The sequence below is a fragment of the Ovis canadensis genome, chromosome 15, assembly GCF_042477335.2.
Source record: "Ovis canadensis isolate MfBH-ARS-UI-01 breed Bighorn chromosome 15, ARS-UI_OviCan_v2, whole genome shotgun sequence".
NCBI lineage: Eukaryota > Metazoa > Chordata > Mammalia > Artiodactyla > Bovidae > Ovis > Ovis canadensis.
The window spans coordinates 55,276,899-55,292,369 of record NC_091259.1 but is presented as its reverse complement, the minus strand read 5'-3'; the positions used below and the strand labels follow the sequence as shown (position 1 = coordinate 55,292,369).

Below are 15,471 nucleotides of genomic sequence, written 5' to 3'. Positions count from 1 at the left end.
AGGCCTGCACACATGCTATTCATTCTCAGAGTCCCCTTAGAAGAGATTTGGATTTCTTCTTATCCTCTTAGACCACTCAAGAGTTATGCAAAAATACTTCCGATTTTCAAAACTCATGTTATGAATTCACTCTGAAATTAAATGTACCATGTTTACCTGGAGGATCAAAATTTTTTAAAAAGAAGGAATGGATAACCATGTCACTGCCATGCATGTCCTATGTCTGTATCCCTATATGTTCTCAAGTAATTTTATATTACTCTTTCCCTAAGGTCTAAAGTGAGATGTAAGGAAAACTGAAATGCCAGGAGTATTCTTTTACATGTTCTATAAAATCCATGGGTATTGAAGAAAACTTTGAGCTTTCTAAAGCTTTAACTAGCACTGAAATTCAAAAAATTGGTATGGAAATGTATAGCCAGATATAACACATTTTGTGGAGAATACTGAAAGTGATGAAGAAGAGTCGAAAACTTTTTTTATCCTTTATGCTCTTTTACCATAAAATAAATCAAAGATTTCTGAAGAGAAGATGGTGATTCACTTTGGAGTCATATAAGTAACGCTATATGTAAAATATCTTGAAAAATTAGTTATTTACCTGATAGCTCACAAGAGATCTTTTGTTACTTGCTCAAAAAGTAGTTGATTATGCCATTGCATATATATAAAGGTAAAATTACAAATAAAGTTTTATTGATTTATCTTATATTTATTGAACACCTAAATAATGTGTTGTCTAATAAGAGCTTAGTAAATAATAGGTTGAATCAAGAATATTTGCTTGTCATGTGAGCATTACTGACACCTAGTGGTCAAGCTAAATGCATTTCTTAATTAAATGAGTCCTTTTAGTACAGACAATATCCATTTTAGTAATAGCTTGGATCTATTGTCAAACACTTTTCTCATTGCATTATCTTAATTCAGAAAAAAACATGTGATGTGAATTGTCATTTTCACCCCTTTTAAAATATTTTATTTATTTATAAGGCAGAATGTGAGGCTTATAGAGGTAAAGAATTATGCTCAATGTTTCTAAGTTATTGTATTGTAGAAAAAAGATTTAAACTTAAGTTTTCTGACTCTAAAATGTTGATTCCAGGGATAATGCCATAAATTAATTAAATAGCCAGTGTTTAATATCAATTAATTTCTAATAAACAGTGATAGACTCCTTTCTAGGCATTATCTTATTATATCATTACAACAATCCTGTTAAGTTGGTTTTCTTTCCTTATTTCCCTGTGAGGAAACCAAAGTTTAAAAGGTAAATTGAATGGACAAAAATCACAGAACAAAGGGATGGGCGAAGGGACCATGTTCCTAATATACATGATACATAATTACTATTATATCTACTGTTAGAGGTGCTATACTCTCATGAAAATAATTTAGTGTAAATCTTAAAAGAAATATAGCTCAAAGTTTGTAAACTTACATAAGAATTCTGGCTCTGGCCTTTATTTAATGTACATATATTTTTGCACTGAGTTTGAGAAATGCTGGGGTTTTTTCTATAGCGCTCTTTCACTGTCTTCCCTGTCTGCCAAAAGTAACTTCACCTGATCCGCCGTGAGATTTAAGATGTTGGTGGAAAAAAACAAGGTGAAATTGAAAGTCGCTCAGTCATGTCTGACTCTTTGTGACCCATGGTCTGCAGCCTGCCAGTTTGGTGGGGGGCCATTATTCCTCTGACTGACTGGACTCCTGAGGGTACTCACTGGAGGATGCAGACTATAGATCTGTAACCAGAGGGAATTTCTGACCAGAAAATTTTAAGGTTGTCCTCAGGGATATGGAAATTTTCCATGCCATATTACATCCAAGGACACAACCTACAGTGGGAAAGCCCTTCCAGGGGGGCTAGCGTTCTCATATAACTCCTTGGCCTTGGCTATTGAGAACTCAGACATGTGCAGGCTGCAGTCTGTGGCATCCAGTTCTTCACAAATGGTTTCTCAGATGCCAGCCAGAGGTAGGTGAGTCAGTTTCTGGTTATACTGGGAGAGGGATCACAATGACAGTAACTAAAGTGATTCATGGAATGATGGCATTCCAGTGGCTCCATCAGAGTCTCTGCAGAGAAGGCCATCTCCGAGCAGAGCAGCAAGAAATTGTGTTGAGAAAAACCTGAATTTATAGATGCACATCGGTCACTAACACAAAGTCACATAGCAAACACAGGACTAAATATGCACACTGCTATCAACAAACTCAGCAGATAGGTAGATAGATATTAAACAGACAGATTCAGACATGTGAACAAAGAATGGGATATGCAAACAGGAGGGAAAAATACTAATGGTAACTCATTGGCTGGAACAAATGAACTCCTTCCTTCTCTCAGAAGAGAACCCCTTACACTGGGCATGGTCATCCTAGTGGGAGGTTACAGCATTTCTGAAAATGAGGCACAGAGGGGTTGAGAGATGGGAAGCCTGGAAACCTGGGCAAAGATATTATTCAATTCTGCTGCAAAGATGGAAGCCAGTCCCTGGGAGAAGCTCACCACAGTTTACTTGGGGAACTGTGTATCTGAAAGGAAAGAGAGGTTCTGAAAGAAAAAGAAAGAGCATCAGAGAGTTATGGTGAATATAAACTTTAAAAATATGCATGGAAGTGTTTATTAAACAGAAAATAATATTAAGCACACAAAAGGTGAAGATGACTGCATCAATAGTGGCCATAGTAATGGTAATGCGTGTGTGCACGTTCAGTCGCTCAGTTATATCTGACTCTTTGTGACCCTATGGGTCTGTAGCCCATTAGGCTCCTCTGTCCATGGGATTCTCCAGGCAAGAATACTAGAGTGGGTTGCCAGGCCCTCCTCCAGGGGATCTTCCCAACTCAGGAACTGAACCTGCATCTCTCAAATCTCCTGCACTGGCAGGTGTGTTCTTTACCACTAAAGCCACCAGGGAAGCCCAGTAAAGACAATGGTTGCAACATATTGACCTAAACAGACAGCATTTTTGCCAGTGGCAATATGCTTCTATTGATATTTAGCCCCAAGAAAATCTTCCATGATCATTCAGTGGGATGATAATAAGATCAAAACAGTAGTAAACATCGGAAACACTGGACAATCTTATTGAGCAGGACATGAATCTTTGAACCCCCTACTCCCTTTGAACAGGATATGAGTCACAGCATCTCAACCACATTTTATTGATAGTATTATATTGGTCAGTCATATGTTTTTCAAAAGGGAAATTACTGAGAGTCATTGGTGAAGAGGGATGAATTATTGAAAAATAAAGATAAAATATTATAGAAGTCTTAATTAACTCAGTAGTTGTGAGGGAGAAGAAAAATAGATTTGATAGCTGTTTCTGAAGACTAACACTATTAAAGTGCTTGGTGGCTCAGATGATAAAGAATCTGCCTGCAATGCAGGAGACCCAGGTTCAATCCCTGGGTCGGAAAAATCTCCTGGAGAAGGGCCTAGCAATCCACTCCAGTATTCTTGTCTGAAGAATTCCATGGACAGAGGAGCCTGGCAGGCTATAGTCCATAAGGTCACAAAGAATCATACACAACTGAAGCAACTTAGCATACACGCAAACGTGAATTTTAGTCCAAGCCATGTCCAGGAGCAAATTAAAGTTTTGCCCCTGACGCAAGAAATACAGAGACTATTGGCAGGTAAAGAAAGAAGAAAAAGTAAGATATGAAGTTCAAATGCAGACAAGTAAGTAAGGAAAGAGTAAGTTTCCTGAGACTGAAAGAGAAATACAGCCAAGAATGAGCAGAAACACAATGCCATCTGTGGTATGCCCTGTGACACACTTTCCAGATCTGCTTTTTAGGAAATATGCATCTACCTCCCAGCTACTAGGTATATTAGATACCTACACCCTATATCTACACCCCTTTCTGGAACTGTCATCCAACCCAAGAAACTATCTCAACCAAAGTTTTGTCCCATCACTCAGGATAACACACAGCCAATGGCAGGACACCGTGGAATGCAAATAACTGACTTCCTGGCATCGTCGTGGGACAACATAGAAGGGCCATTCCAGCTCCAGAGCTTCCATAATATCACTGGAGGCCCCAGATGCAATCTTATGGTGAGTCAGCTTCTCCTTCGACCCAGTCCTACTTTACTAGCTTTTTTAGAAACATAATTTCTGAGAGATCTCCAAAATCCCTCTGCATGCCACTCTATTACCCAGTTTGTGTTTATCTAGGATATCATATTTATATAATAATTGGAAAGATTATTTCCACTAAACCTTTAACTTTTATTTGCTAATTATTGCTGATCTGTGCCTATCACTATGTAAAGTATAAAGATACTTTATACCATGAACATAAATCTGCCACAGATTTTGACCTCAAAGACATTATACCCTAGTGGTAAAAAGCTAGCAGTGTTTCTTTAAGCTAGAATGAGTATTAGAATTGCCTGGAGGGTTTAATTAGCATTATTAATAGGTCTCAATCCCAGACATTCTGATTTAGAGAGTCTGGGGTTTAGTTCAGTTCAGTCACTCAGTCGTGTCCGACTCTTTGCGACCCCATGAATTGCAGCACGCCAGGCCTCCCTGTCTATCACCAACTCCTGGAGTTCACTCAGACTCACATCCATCGAGTCAGTGATGCCATCCAGCCATCTCATCCTCTGTCGTCCCCTTCTCCTCCTGCCCCCAATCCCTCCCAGCATCAGAGTCTTTTCCAATGAGTCAACTCTTAGCATGAGGTGGCCAAGAATTACTGGAATTTCAGCTTTAGCATCATTCCTTCCAAAGAAATCTCAGGGCTGATTTCCTTTAGAATGGACTGGTTGGATCTCCTTGCAGTCCAAGGGACTCTCAAGAGTCTTCTCCAACACCACAGTTCAAAAGCATCAATTGAGTCTGGGGTAGTGTCCAGCAATTAGCATTTATAACAAATTACTAGATGATGCTGATACCCATGGCCCAGGTACTACACTTTAAAAACCACTAATAATCAATAATGACTAGCATAACAGCAAGATAAATAGACTTCTAGAAAATAACAAAAATAATAAATAATCATGAAATAAGCCAGCTGGGGAAGGCTCTGTGGATAGTGTTTCATTAAATCTAGACTAAGAATTATTTTGGTGATTGGACTTAGAAGAATTTATAGCTCTGAGAAGGCTTATTATTTTGCTGGAATTATACATTAATCTCCTGATATGTCAAAATTTCTTAATTCCATTCCTTAGCTCAGATCTAAACACTAGCTGTCCACCCCTCCACCATAACTAAGTTCCTACCACACACCATTTTCTCTTTTCATTTAGCAATTCCTTGTTCTTTTATAAAAAATTTTTTATTAAAGTATAGTTGATTTATAATGCTGTCTTTTTTGTATTCTTTTCCATTATCATTTATTATAGGATACTAAATATAGCTATCTGTGATATACAGTAAGACCTTGTTGCTTATATATCCACATACTATCTTCTTTTCAGGCCTCTCTTGAAAGAATGTATCATTCTCCTAAACCATCCATATCAATACAAATCCTATAATTATATACACACACACACAGACCATTTTGTTTAGGCTTTACATGATGATTAATAGATATAATTAACAATCAATATTTGTTATTTTATAGCCATATACAGTTTCTTCCTTAAAGAGTGAAGGGAAAAATATACAAGTGCAAAATGGCTTTTTTGGGGAAATATTCCACGTAGTTTTCTATGTTGGTGAGGTAAATACTTTGAAGTGAGAATGTCTTTTTAATTCTGCCTCATAGTCCATCTCTAGGTCTCCTCAGCTGTATTATGAAATTAAAGATTCCAGAAAACAGGTGACATGCTCTGAAAGAGGTTATGGTCTCTCCCTGGAAGCAAGAAAACTGCAAAAAATGTATCTATAACCACTCCAACCAGATATGCTGCACCCCAACAAGACACAGCTCCATCCTTCTTCCTTTCTTCTGTTGGGGATTCCAGGGCTGGAAGACGTGCACATCTGGATCGGCTTCCCCTTCCTTGCAGTCTATCTAATAGCTCTCCTGGGAAACATTACCATCCTGTTCGTGATCCTGACTGAACGCAGCCTCCACCAACCTATGTTTTACTTCCTGGCCATGTTTGCCTTCACTGACCTTGGCCTGTCCACAGCCACCATCCCCAAGATGTTGGGCATCTTCTGGTTCAATCTCAGGGAGATTGTGTTTGGTGCTTGCATCACAATTCACATATGCACTGGCCTGGAGTCTGTGGTGCTGACAGTCATGGCCATAGACCGATACATTGCCATCTGCAACCCCCTGAGGTATAGCATGGTCCTCACCAGTAAGGTAATAGCTATCCTTGGCATAGTCATCATATTTAGGACTTTGGTATTTGTGACTCCATTTATCTTCCTTATCCTGAGACTGCCTTTCTGTGAAGTCCGGATCATCCCCCACACCTATTGTGAACACACGGGTTTGGCAAAGTTGTCTTGTGCCAGTATTAGGGTCAATGTTATCTATGGCTTGATTGCTTTCTCTGTGGGATACATTGATCTTTCTGTGATTGGATTTTCATATGTCCAAATCCTCAGAGCAATCTTCCACCTCCCATCCTGGGATGCACGGCTCAAGGCACTCAGCACCTGTGGATCCCATGTCTGCGTCATGTTGGCCTTCTACCTGCCAGCACTCTTCTCCTTCATGACCCACCACTTTGGCCACAGTGTCCCTCACTGCATCCACATACTTCTGGCCAATCTATATGTTGTTGTACCTCCTGCCCTTAACCCTATCATCTATGGTGTCAGGACAAAGCAGATAAGAGAACGAGTACTTAGGATGCTCAACCCAAAAAGCTATTGATGTTTAGCCCCAAGGAAATCTTCCATGATCATCAGTTCAGTTCAGTTCAGTCGCTCAGTTGTGTCTGACTCTTTGAGACCCCATGAATCGCAGCACGCCAGGCCTCCCTGTCCATCACCAACTCCCAGAGTTCACCCAGACTCACGTCCATCAAGTCAGTGATGCCATCCAGTCATCTCATCCTTGGCTGTCTCCTTCTCCTCCTGCCCCCAATCCCTCCCAGCATCAGAGTCTTTTCCAATGAGTCAACTCTTCTCATGAGGTGGCCAAAGTACTGGAGTTTCAGCTGTAGCATCATTCCTTCCAAAGAAATCCCAGGGCTGATCTCCTTCAGAATGGCCTGGTTGGATCTCTTTGCAGTCCAAGGGACTCTCAAGAGTCTTCTACAACACCACAGTTCAAAAGCATTAATTCTTCGGCGCTCAGCCTTCTTCACAGTCCAACTCTCACATCCATACATGACCACTGGAAAAACCATAGCCTTGACTAGACGGACTTTAGTCAGCAAAGTAATGTCTCTGCTTTTGAATATGCTGTCTAGGTTGGTCATAATTTTTTCTTCCAAGGAGAAAGCGTCTTTTAATTTCATGGCTGCAGTCACCATCTGCAGTGATTTTGGAGCCCAAAAAAATAAAGTCTGACACTGTTTCCACTGTTTCCCCATCTATTTCCCATGAAGTGATGGGACCGGATTCCATGATCTTTGTTTTCTGAATGTTGAGCTTTAAGCCAACTTTTTCACTCTCCTCTTTCACTTTCATCAAGAAACTTTTTAGTTCCTCTTCACCATCAGTGGGATAATAATAAGATCAAAGCAGTAGTAAACACTGGAAATATTTTCATTAAACTCCTCTGGCATTTCCACACAAGCCAGTCACACTACTTTTTTGCCTATCAGTCATAAACTGTATATTCCCACTGGAAGGCATAGCTCAAAGATTCCAAAATAATCACTCTACTTTTTGCCACAGGAAAAGTACATCAAAAATTCTCACACTGAAATCCCACTGATACTACAAAATTTCTAAACGGAGAAAAAGGTTTGGAAAAGTCATGCCCCCAGTACCTTCAATAATTTTCTTTCTTATGGTCTTGTTATTCACAGGTCAGAAGCTGAAGTTCATGACTATAAAAATGATGAATTTCATGAAAGTCAAGAAGGACACAGTGGTAAGGGATATACATGAGTCATGAGATTCAGGTTTAAACTCAGGCTTTGTCCTTGACTGGAAGGTTTACCTGAGTTTGTCACTTAGAGCTCTTTGAGTGTCAGTATACTCGCCAATAAAATAACTGAAAAAAAGAGCTGTTGTAAACATCTTTGCAGCTTCTAAGAACAAAGAAACATTGAAAATAAACATATGTGTTTCTGGTGTGGTTGTTACTTCTGGTGCATATAGATTAATTTACTAATTTCAATCCTACTCTAAGGTCACTGATTCCAGCTGCAGATGACCCTGGTGCTTGGGGGTCTGCAGGGACTCAACCCTGACCTTGGTCAAAGCCTAGTCAGAAGGCTATAATGCCTAAAGAGTTAAGAGTGCTTTCTCTGGGCTTGAGGACTCAGTGAAACTACATGCCCTACAGTCCTGATTAGGGCAAGAGGCAGAATGGTTAGCTTTAGGGCAGAATGCACGAGAATGGCTACTAACATAAAGTCATTCCCATCTGAGTATGGAAGCTAGATAGTATAACTGATTTTTGGGGTATTCTAGGAACTGCAGAAACATTCAGTTGGCTTCTAATTGGAAATGGGACCCTGGTTAAAATTCAAGAGAGAGTGAGCAAGGAATAAACAGAGAATGGGACTATGGTAATGTAAACAAAGAGAGATGGGAACTTAAAAAAAAAATGATACTTTTTATAAATTTATTTAAAAAATGACCAAATGATCAGTCTCTACATAGAAATTATAATATTGACACAAACAAGATTTTAAAAGACTAAACAGATCAAAATGATGAAGGGAGATGATAAAAAAGGTTATTGCAGATTTTCATCCAAGTACGATGGTGTGTGTGCTCAGTCTGATCCAACTCTTTGCTACCCCTTGGCTCCTCTGTCTATGGGATTTTCTAGGCAAGAATACTGAAGTGGGTTGCCACTTCCTTCTCCAGGGGATCTTCCCTACCCAGGGACTGAACCCACATCTCCTGCATTGCAGGTGGATTCTTTACCACTGAGCCATCAGGGAAGCCCCGGTAAGATGGTAAGAAGCCATGTAACTTATCATATGTTTCTCATATTAATACTATATTAACTGTTTTGCAATATAAACAAATTTGCAAATCTTTCAAAATCATTTAGAAAATTAATGTTATTCTGATGACAAAATCAGAAAATAGAGAAGAAAATACAGGTCTTTAAATCAACGCAAATAGCAACACAATTATGAGAAATTTGACTCAAAGTCAGTGTTCACAGGGATAAATACTACCAATTTGTTGTAAGGATTTGTAAAGGATGTAGGATTCCATACACCAGTTGTCATTCCTCATGATAACTAGCACAATTTTGGCACATGAAGGGGCTTAGAAAACATTTCTTTATTTACAATACTGAAGTGTATAAATGTAGAGTTGACAAATAGTGTCTACAATGGATCAGTCCTACAGAAGTCAGTCCCTAAATATGAGTGTCTTTGTGCTCTGGTTCTAAGGCGAGAGGTTAAAGAGGACCACAGGTTCTCACAGAATTGTCAAAACCAGGGAAGGTGGTTCAAGAAACTGGAAAAAATGGTCCTAAGACAAGGTTTCGGGTGACTCTACATACAGGTAAAGGAAATGGGAATAGGGGGCCAAGATTACTCTAAGAACCAGGTCTTAAAGGGCAGATCCAACACTGCCAAGAAGTTTCAATAATATAAAAAAAAAAAAAAAACAGTCCTCTTAGCACAGTCTTAGTTGGCAAGATTTAGTATTAACTAAATGTATTTTAAATTAGTAGACTGTAGCTGTTTTTGTCAATTTAACTGAGAAAATCTATGAAGAGTCGCTTTGCTATTATAGTCTGACTATGGTTCAGCTATTCTGGAAGAAGTTGTATTAAGAAACAGAGAAGGGTAAGATGGGACCTATCAAAGCCACTCACTTCACTCCATGGTTTGCAGGTTTGTCATATTTGCATGAGAAATTTACATGAGCAACACAGATCCTTTCAAGAAATAAAGATCTGAAACCATTGAACAGTATTGAGAAACACGAGAAAATTTTAATCAAGATCCAGTAGCAAGAGAGAGCAACAGGTTACCTGGGAATTAAATATCTAGAGGAAAACAGAATCTATCTAGTGACCAAGACTCAAAACAAACAGCTAAATATTGTTGAGGAAATAAAACTATGCATTCCACATATCATAAAGTGGAGTTTACAAGCCTCTTAGTACATCTGATGCTATATTTTGCTTATGATATATTCCAAGCATGTGAGTGCTAATGATGACAACTGTGACCTCAGAGACCCAGAGTGAGACATCAAGACAGGGAATCTGGGAGTCTAAACAGCATTTGTTGTTGTTGTTGTTTGGTCGGTCGCTCAGTCATGTCTGACTCTTTGCAACCCCATGGACTGCAGCATGCCAGGCTTCCCTGTCCTTCGCCATATCCTGGATCGTGCTCAAACTCATGTCCATTGAATCAGTGATGTCATCCAACCATCTCATCCTCTATCCTCCGCATTTCCTCCTACCAATCTTTCCCATCATCATGGTCTTTTCTGATGACTCAGCTCTTCACATCAGGTGGCTAAAGTATTAGAGCTTCCTTTCAATGAATATTCAGGATGGATTTCCTTTAAGATTGACTAGTTTTATCTCCTTGCTGTCCAAGGGACTCTCAAGAGTCTTCTCCAACACCACAATCCAAAAGCATCAATTCTTTGGTGCTCAGTCTTCTTTATGGTCCAACTCTCATATCCATACATGACTACTGGAAAAACCATAGTTTTGACTAGACAGACCTTTGCTGACAAAGTAATGTCTCTGCTTTTTAATATGCTGCCTAGGTTTCTCAAAGTTTTTTTTTTTTTTTTTTTTTTTTCCAAAAAGCAAACATCTTTTAATTTCATGACTGCCGTCACCATCTGCAGCAGTTTTGGAGACCAAGAAAATAAAGTCTGTCACAGTTTCCATTGCCTCCCCATCTATTTGCCATAAAGTGATAGGACCAGATGCCATGATTTTAGTTTTCTTGAATGTTGAGTTTTAAGCCAGCCTTTTCACTCTCCTCTTTCACTTTCAACAAGAGGTTCTTTAGTGCCTCTTCACTTTCTGCTATAAGGGTGATGTCACCAATATGTCTGAAGTTATTGATATTTTCCCTAGCAATCTTGATTCCGGCTTGTACTTCATCCAGCCCAGCATTTCACCCAATGTACATTTGCATATAAGTACCAATACAGTATTGTAAAGTAAAATAAAGTAAAAATAAAAATAAAAAAAAAAGAAGCAAGGTGACAACATTCAACCTTGATGTACTCCTTTCCCAGTTTGAAACCAGTCCATCGTTCCATGTTCAGTTCTAACTATTGCTTCTTGACCTGCATACAGATTTCTCAGGAGGCAGGTCAGGTGGTCTGGTATTCCCATCTCTTAGAATTTTCCACAGTTCATTGTGATCTACACAGTCAAAGGCTTTAGTGTAGGCAATGAAGCAGAAATAGATGTTTTTCTGGAATTCTCTTGCTTTTTCTATGATCTAACAGATGTTGACAATTTGATCTCTGGTTCTTCTGCCTTTTCTAAATCCAGCTGAACATTTGGAAGTTCTCAGTTCATGTACTGATAAAGCCTCACATGGAGAATTTTGAGCATTACTTTGCTAGCATGTCAGATGAGTGCAGTTGTGTGGTAGTTTGAACATTCTTTGGCATTGCCTTTCTTTGGGTTTGGAATGAAAACTGACCTTTTCTAGTCCTGGAGCCACTGCTGAGTTTTCCAAATTTGCTGGCATATTGAGTGCAGCACTTTAACATTATCATCTTTTAAGATTTGAAATAGCTCAACAGGAATTCCATCACCTCCTCTAGCTCTGTTCATAATGATACTTCCTAAGACCCACTTGACTTCACATTCCAGAATGTCTGGCTCTAGATGAGTGATCACACCATCATGGTTATCTGGGTCATTAAGATCTCTTTCGTAAAGTCCCTCTGTGTATTCTTGCCACCTTTTCTTAATACCTTCTGCTTCTGTTAAGTCCATATCATTTCTGTCCTTTATTGTGCCCTGAAAGATGATGCTGTGAAAGTGCTGCACTCAATATGCCAGCAAATTTGGAAAACTCAGCAGTGGCCGCAAGACTGGAGAAGGTCAGTTTTCATTCCAATCCCAAAGAAAGGCAATGCCAAAGAATGCTCAAACTACCACACAATTGCACTCATTTCACATGCTAGTAAAGTAATGCTCAAAATTCTCTAAGCCAGACTTCAGCAATACGTGAACCGTGAACTCCCTGATGTTCAAGCTGGTTTTAGAAAAGGCAGAAGAACCAGAGATCAAATTGCCAACATCCGCTGGATCATGGAAAAAGTAAGAGAGTTCCAGAAAAACATCTATTTCTGCTTTATTGACTATGCAAAAGCCTTTGACTGTGTGGATCACAATAAACTGTGGAAAATTCTGAGAGAGATGGGAATACCAGACCACCTGACCTGCCTCTTGAGAAACCTATATGCAGGTCAGGAAGCAACAGTTAGAACTGGACATGGAACAACAGACTGGTTCCAAATGTCAAGGCTGTATATTGTCACCCTGCTTATTTAACTTATATGCAGAGTATATCATGAGAAACACTGGACTGGAGGAAACACAAGCTGGAATCAAGATTTCTGGGAGAAATATCAATAACCTCAGATATGCAGATGATACCACCCTTATGGAAGAAAGTGAAGAGGATCTCAAAAGCCTCTTGATGAAAGTGAAAGAGGAGAGTGAAAAAGTTGGCTTAAGGCTCAACATTCAGAAAACGAAGATCATGGCATCCGGTTCCATCACTTCATGGGAAATAGATGGGGAAACAGTAGAAACAGTGTCAGACTTTATTTTGGGGGGCTCCAAAATCACTGCAGATGGTGACTGCAGCCATGAAATTAAAATACACTTACTCCTTGGAAGAAAAGTTATGACCAACCTAGACAGCATATTCAAAAGCAGAGACATTACTTTGCCAACAAAGGTCCGTCTAGTCAAGGCTATGGTTTTTCCTGTGGTCATGTATGGATGTGAGAGTTGGACTGTGAAGAAGGCTGAGTGCCGAAGAATTGATGCTTTTGAACTGTGGTGTTGGAGAAGACTCTTGAGGGTCCCTTGGACTGCAAGGAGATGCAACCAGTCCATTCTGAAGGAGATCAACCCTGGGATTTCTTTGAAAGGAATGATGCTAAAGCTGAAACTCCTGTATTTTGGCCACCTCATGCGAAGAGTTGACTCATTGGAAAAGACTCTGATTCTGGGAGGGATTGAGGGCAGGAGAAGAAGGGGACGACAGAGGATGAGATGACTGGATGGCATCACTGACTTGATGGACGTGAGTCTGGGTGAACTCCGGGAGTTGGTGATGGACAGGGAGGCCTGGCGTGCTGCGATTCATGGGGTCGCAAAGAGGTGGACACGACTGAGTGACTGAACTGAACTGAACTGAACTGATTGTGCCCATCTTTGCATGAAATATTCCCTTGGCATCTCTAATTTTCTTGAAGAGGTCTTTCTAGTCTTTCCCATTCTATTGCTTTCCTCTATTTCTTTCACTGATCTCTTAAGAAGGCTTTCTTATCTCTCCCAGCTATTCTTTGAAACTCTGAATTCTGATGAGCATATCTTTCCTTTTCTCCTTTGCCTTTCGCTTGTCTTCTTTTCTCAGCTATTTGTAAGGCCTCCTCGGGCAGCCATTTTGCCTTTTTGTACTTCTTCTTGGAGACGGTTTTGGTCACTGCCTCCTGTAAAATATTATAAACCTCCATCCATCATTCTTCAGCCACTCTGTCTATCAGATCGTATCCTTTGAAGCTATTTGTCACTTCCACTGCATAATTGCAAGGGATTTGATTTAGGTCATACCTGACTGGCCTAATGGTTTTCCCTACTTTATTCAAGTCTGAATTTTGCAATAAGCAGTTTACGATCTGAGCCACAATCAGCTCCCAGTTTTGTTTTTGCTGACTATATATTGTTTCTCCATTTTGCCTGTAAAAAATATAATCATCTGATTTTTATATTGACAATCTGTTGATGTCCATGTGCAGAGTCATCTCTAGTGTTGTTGAAGGAAGGTGTTTGCTATGACCAGTGCATTCTCTTGGCAAAATTCTGTTAGCCTTTGCACTGCTTCATTTTGTATTCCAAGGCCAAACTTGCCTGAGCTCCAGGTATTTCTTGACTTCCTACTTTTGCATTCCAATCACCTATGATGAAAAGAACATCAGTTTTTGGTGTTAGTTCTAGAAGATCTGGTAGGTCTTCATAGACCCATTCAACTTTAGCTTCTTTGTACTAGTAGTTGGGGCATAAACTTGGATTACTGTGATATTGAGTGGTTTGTCTTGGAAATGATCAGAGATCAGTCTGTCATTTTTGAGACTGCACCCAAGTATTGCATTTTGGACTCTTTTGCTGACTATGATGGCTACTCCATTTCTTCTAAGGGATTCTTACCCACAGTTGTGTATGTAATGGTCATCTTTATTAAATTTGCCCATTCCGGTCCATTTTAGTTCACTGATTCCTAAAATGTCGATATTCACTCTTGCCATCTCCTGTTTGACCACTTCCAATTTACTTTGATTCATGGACCTAACACTCCAGGTTCCTAAGCAACATTGTCCTTTATAGCATCAGACTACTTTTACCACCCGACACACTCACACTTTGGCTCAGCTTCTTCATTCCTTCTGGAGCTATTTCTCCACTCTTCTCCAGTAGCATTTTGGGCACCTACCAACCAGAGGAGTTCGTCTTTCAGTGTCAGATCTTTTTGTCTTTTCATACTGTTCATGGGGTTTTCAAGGCAAGAATGCTGAAGTGTTTTGCCATTCCCTTCTCCAGTGGACCACGTTTTGTCAGAACTCTCCAAAAGGACCCATCAAAGGCTTCATTGCTGGCAACTCAACAGTGTCTCCTTGTGGCTATTAACCAGAATAGCAACACTGGAGTGATTCCACTTAAGTCTGCTTGGTGTTTGAAAGGAGACTGACAACTTTGAAATTAAAATTTCTGGGATCTCCAACAGTAGGAGAAGGACTGTGGATAGCTTAAAAAGAAAATACTGTACTTCATGATCATAAGCCAATGGGAATTTTAATGATTCATTTAACAAATAAAAGATACATATGACAATTTATACTCTGATTTCCTTTTCTCCTTTGACATTGAAAAGTCAATATCAAATCAATGACATGAGTCAAGTATTCATAAATAGAATATATCTCAGCATTTTATAAGATGTTACATTAGCAATATTTGACTAGAGGCTATACATAAAAATAACATTTATTCATTTTTCAACTAAAAAAATATTTATCAAGTGTGCCATATGTATGATTCACAAAATAGTGGTTAGTACAGACAGTTACCAAGAAAAAAGCTACTTTAAGAAAGCTTATGTTCAAAACAGCCCATGACTTATCATTATTTCCAACCTTGCCAATTAGGCAATTAAGCAAAATGATA

General features: G+C 39.4%; 1 protein-coding gene across 1 annotated transcript; it reads left to right on the top strand.

Moving 5' to 3' along the window:
* Positions 1-5,880: 5,880 nt before the first annotated feature.
* On the top strand, positions 5,881-6,810 carry OR52E5 (olfactory receptor family 52 subfamily E member 5). The gene has a single exon (XM_069553645.1). The coding sequence runs from the start codon at positions 5,881-5,883 to the stop codon at positions 6,808-6,810; it is 930 nt and encodes a 309-aa protein (XP_069409746.1).
* Positions 6,811-15,471: the final 8,661 nt, after the last annotated feature.

What these genes read in the sequence shown, in the direction of transcription:
- OR52E5 (XM_069553645.1), top strand. Translation starts at nt 5,881, where the DNA reads ATGCTGCACCCCAACAAGACACAGCTCCATCCTTCTTCCTTTCTTCTG.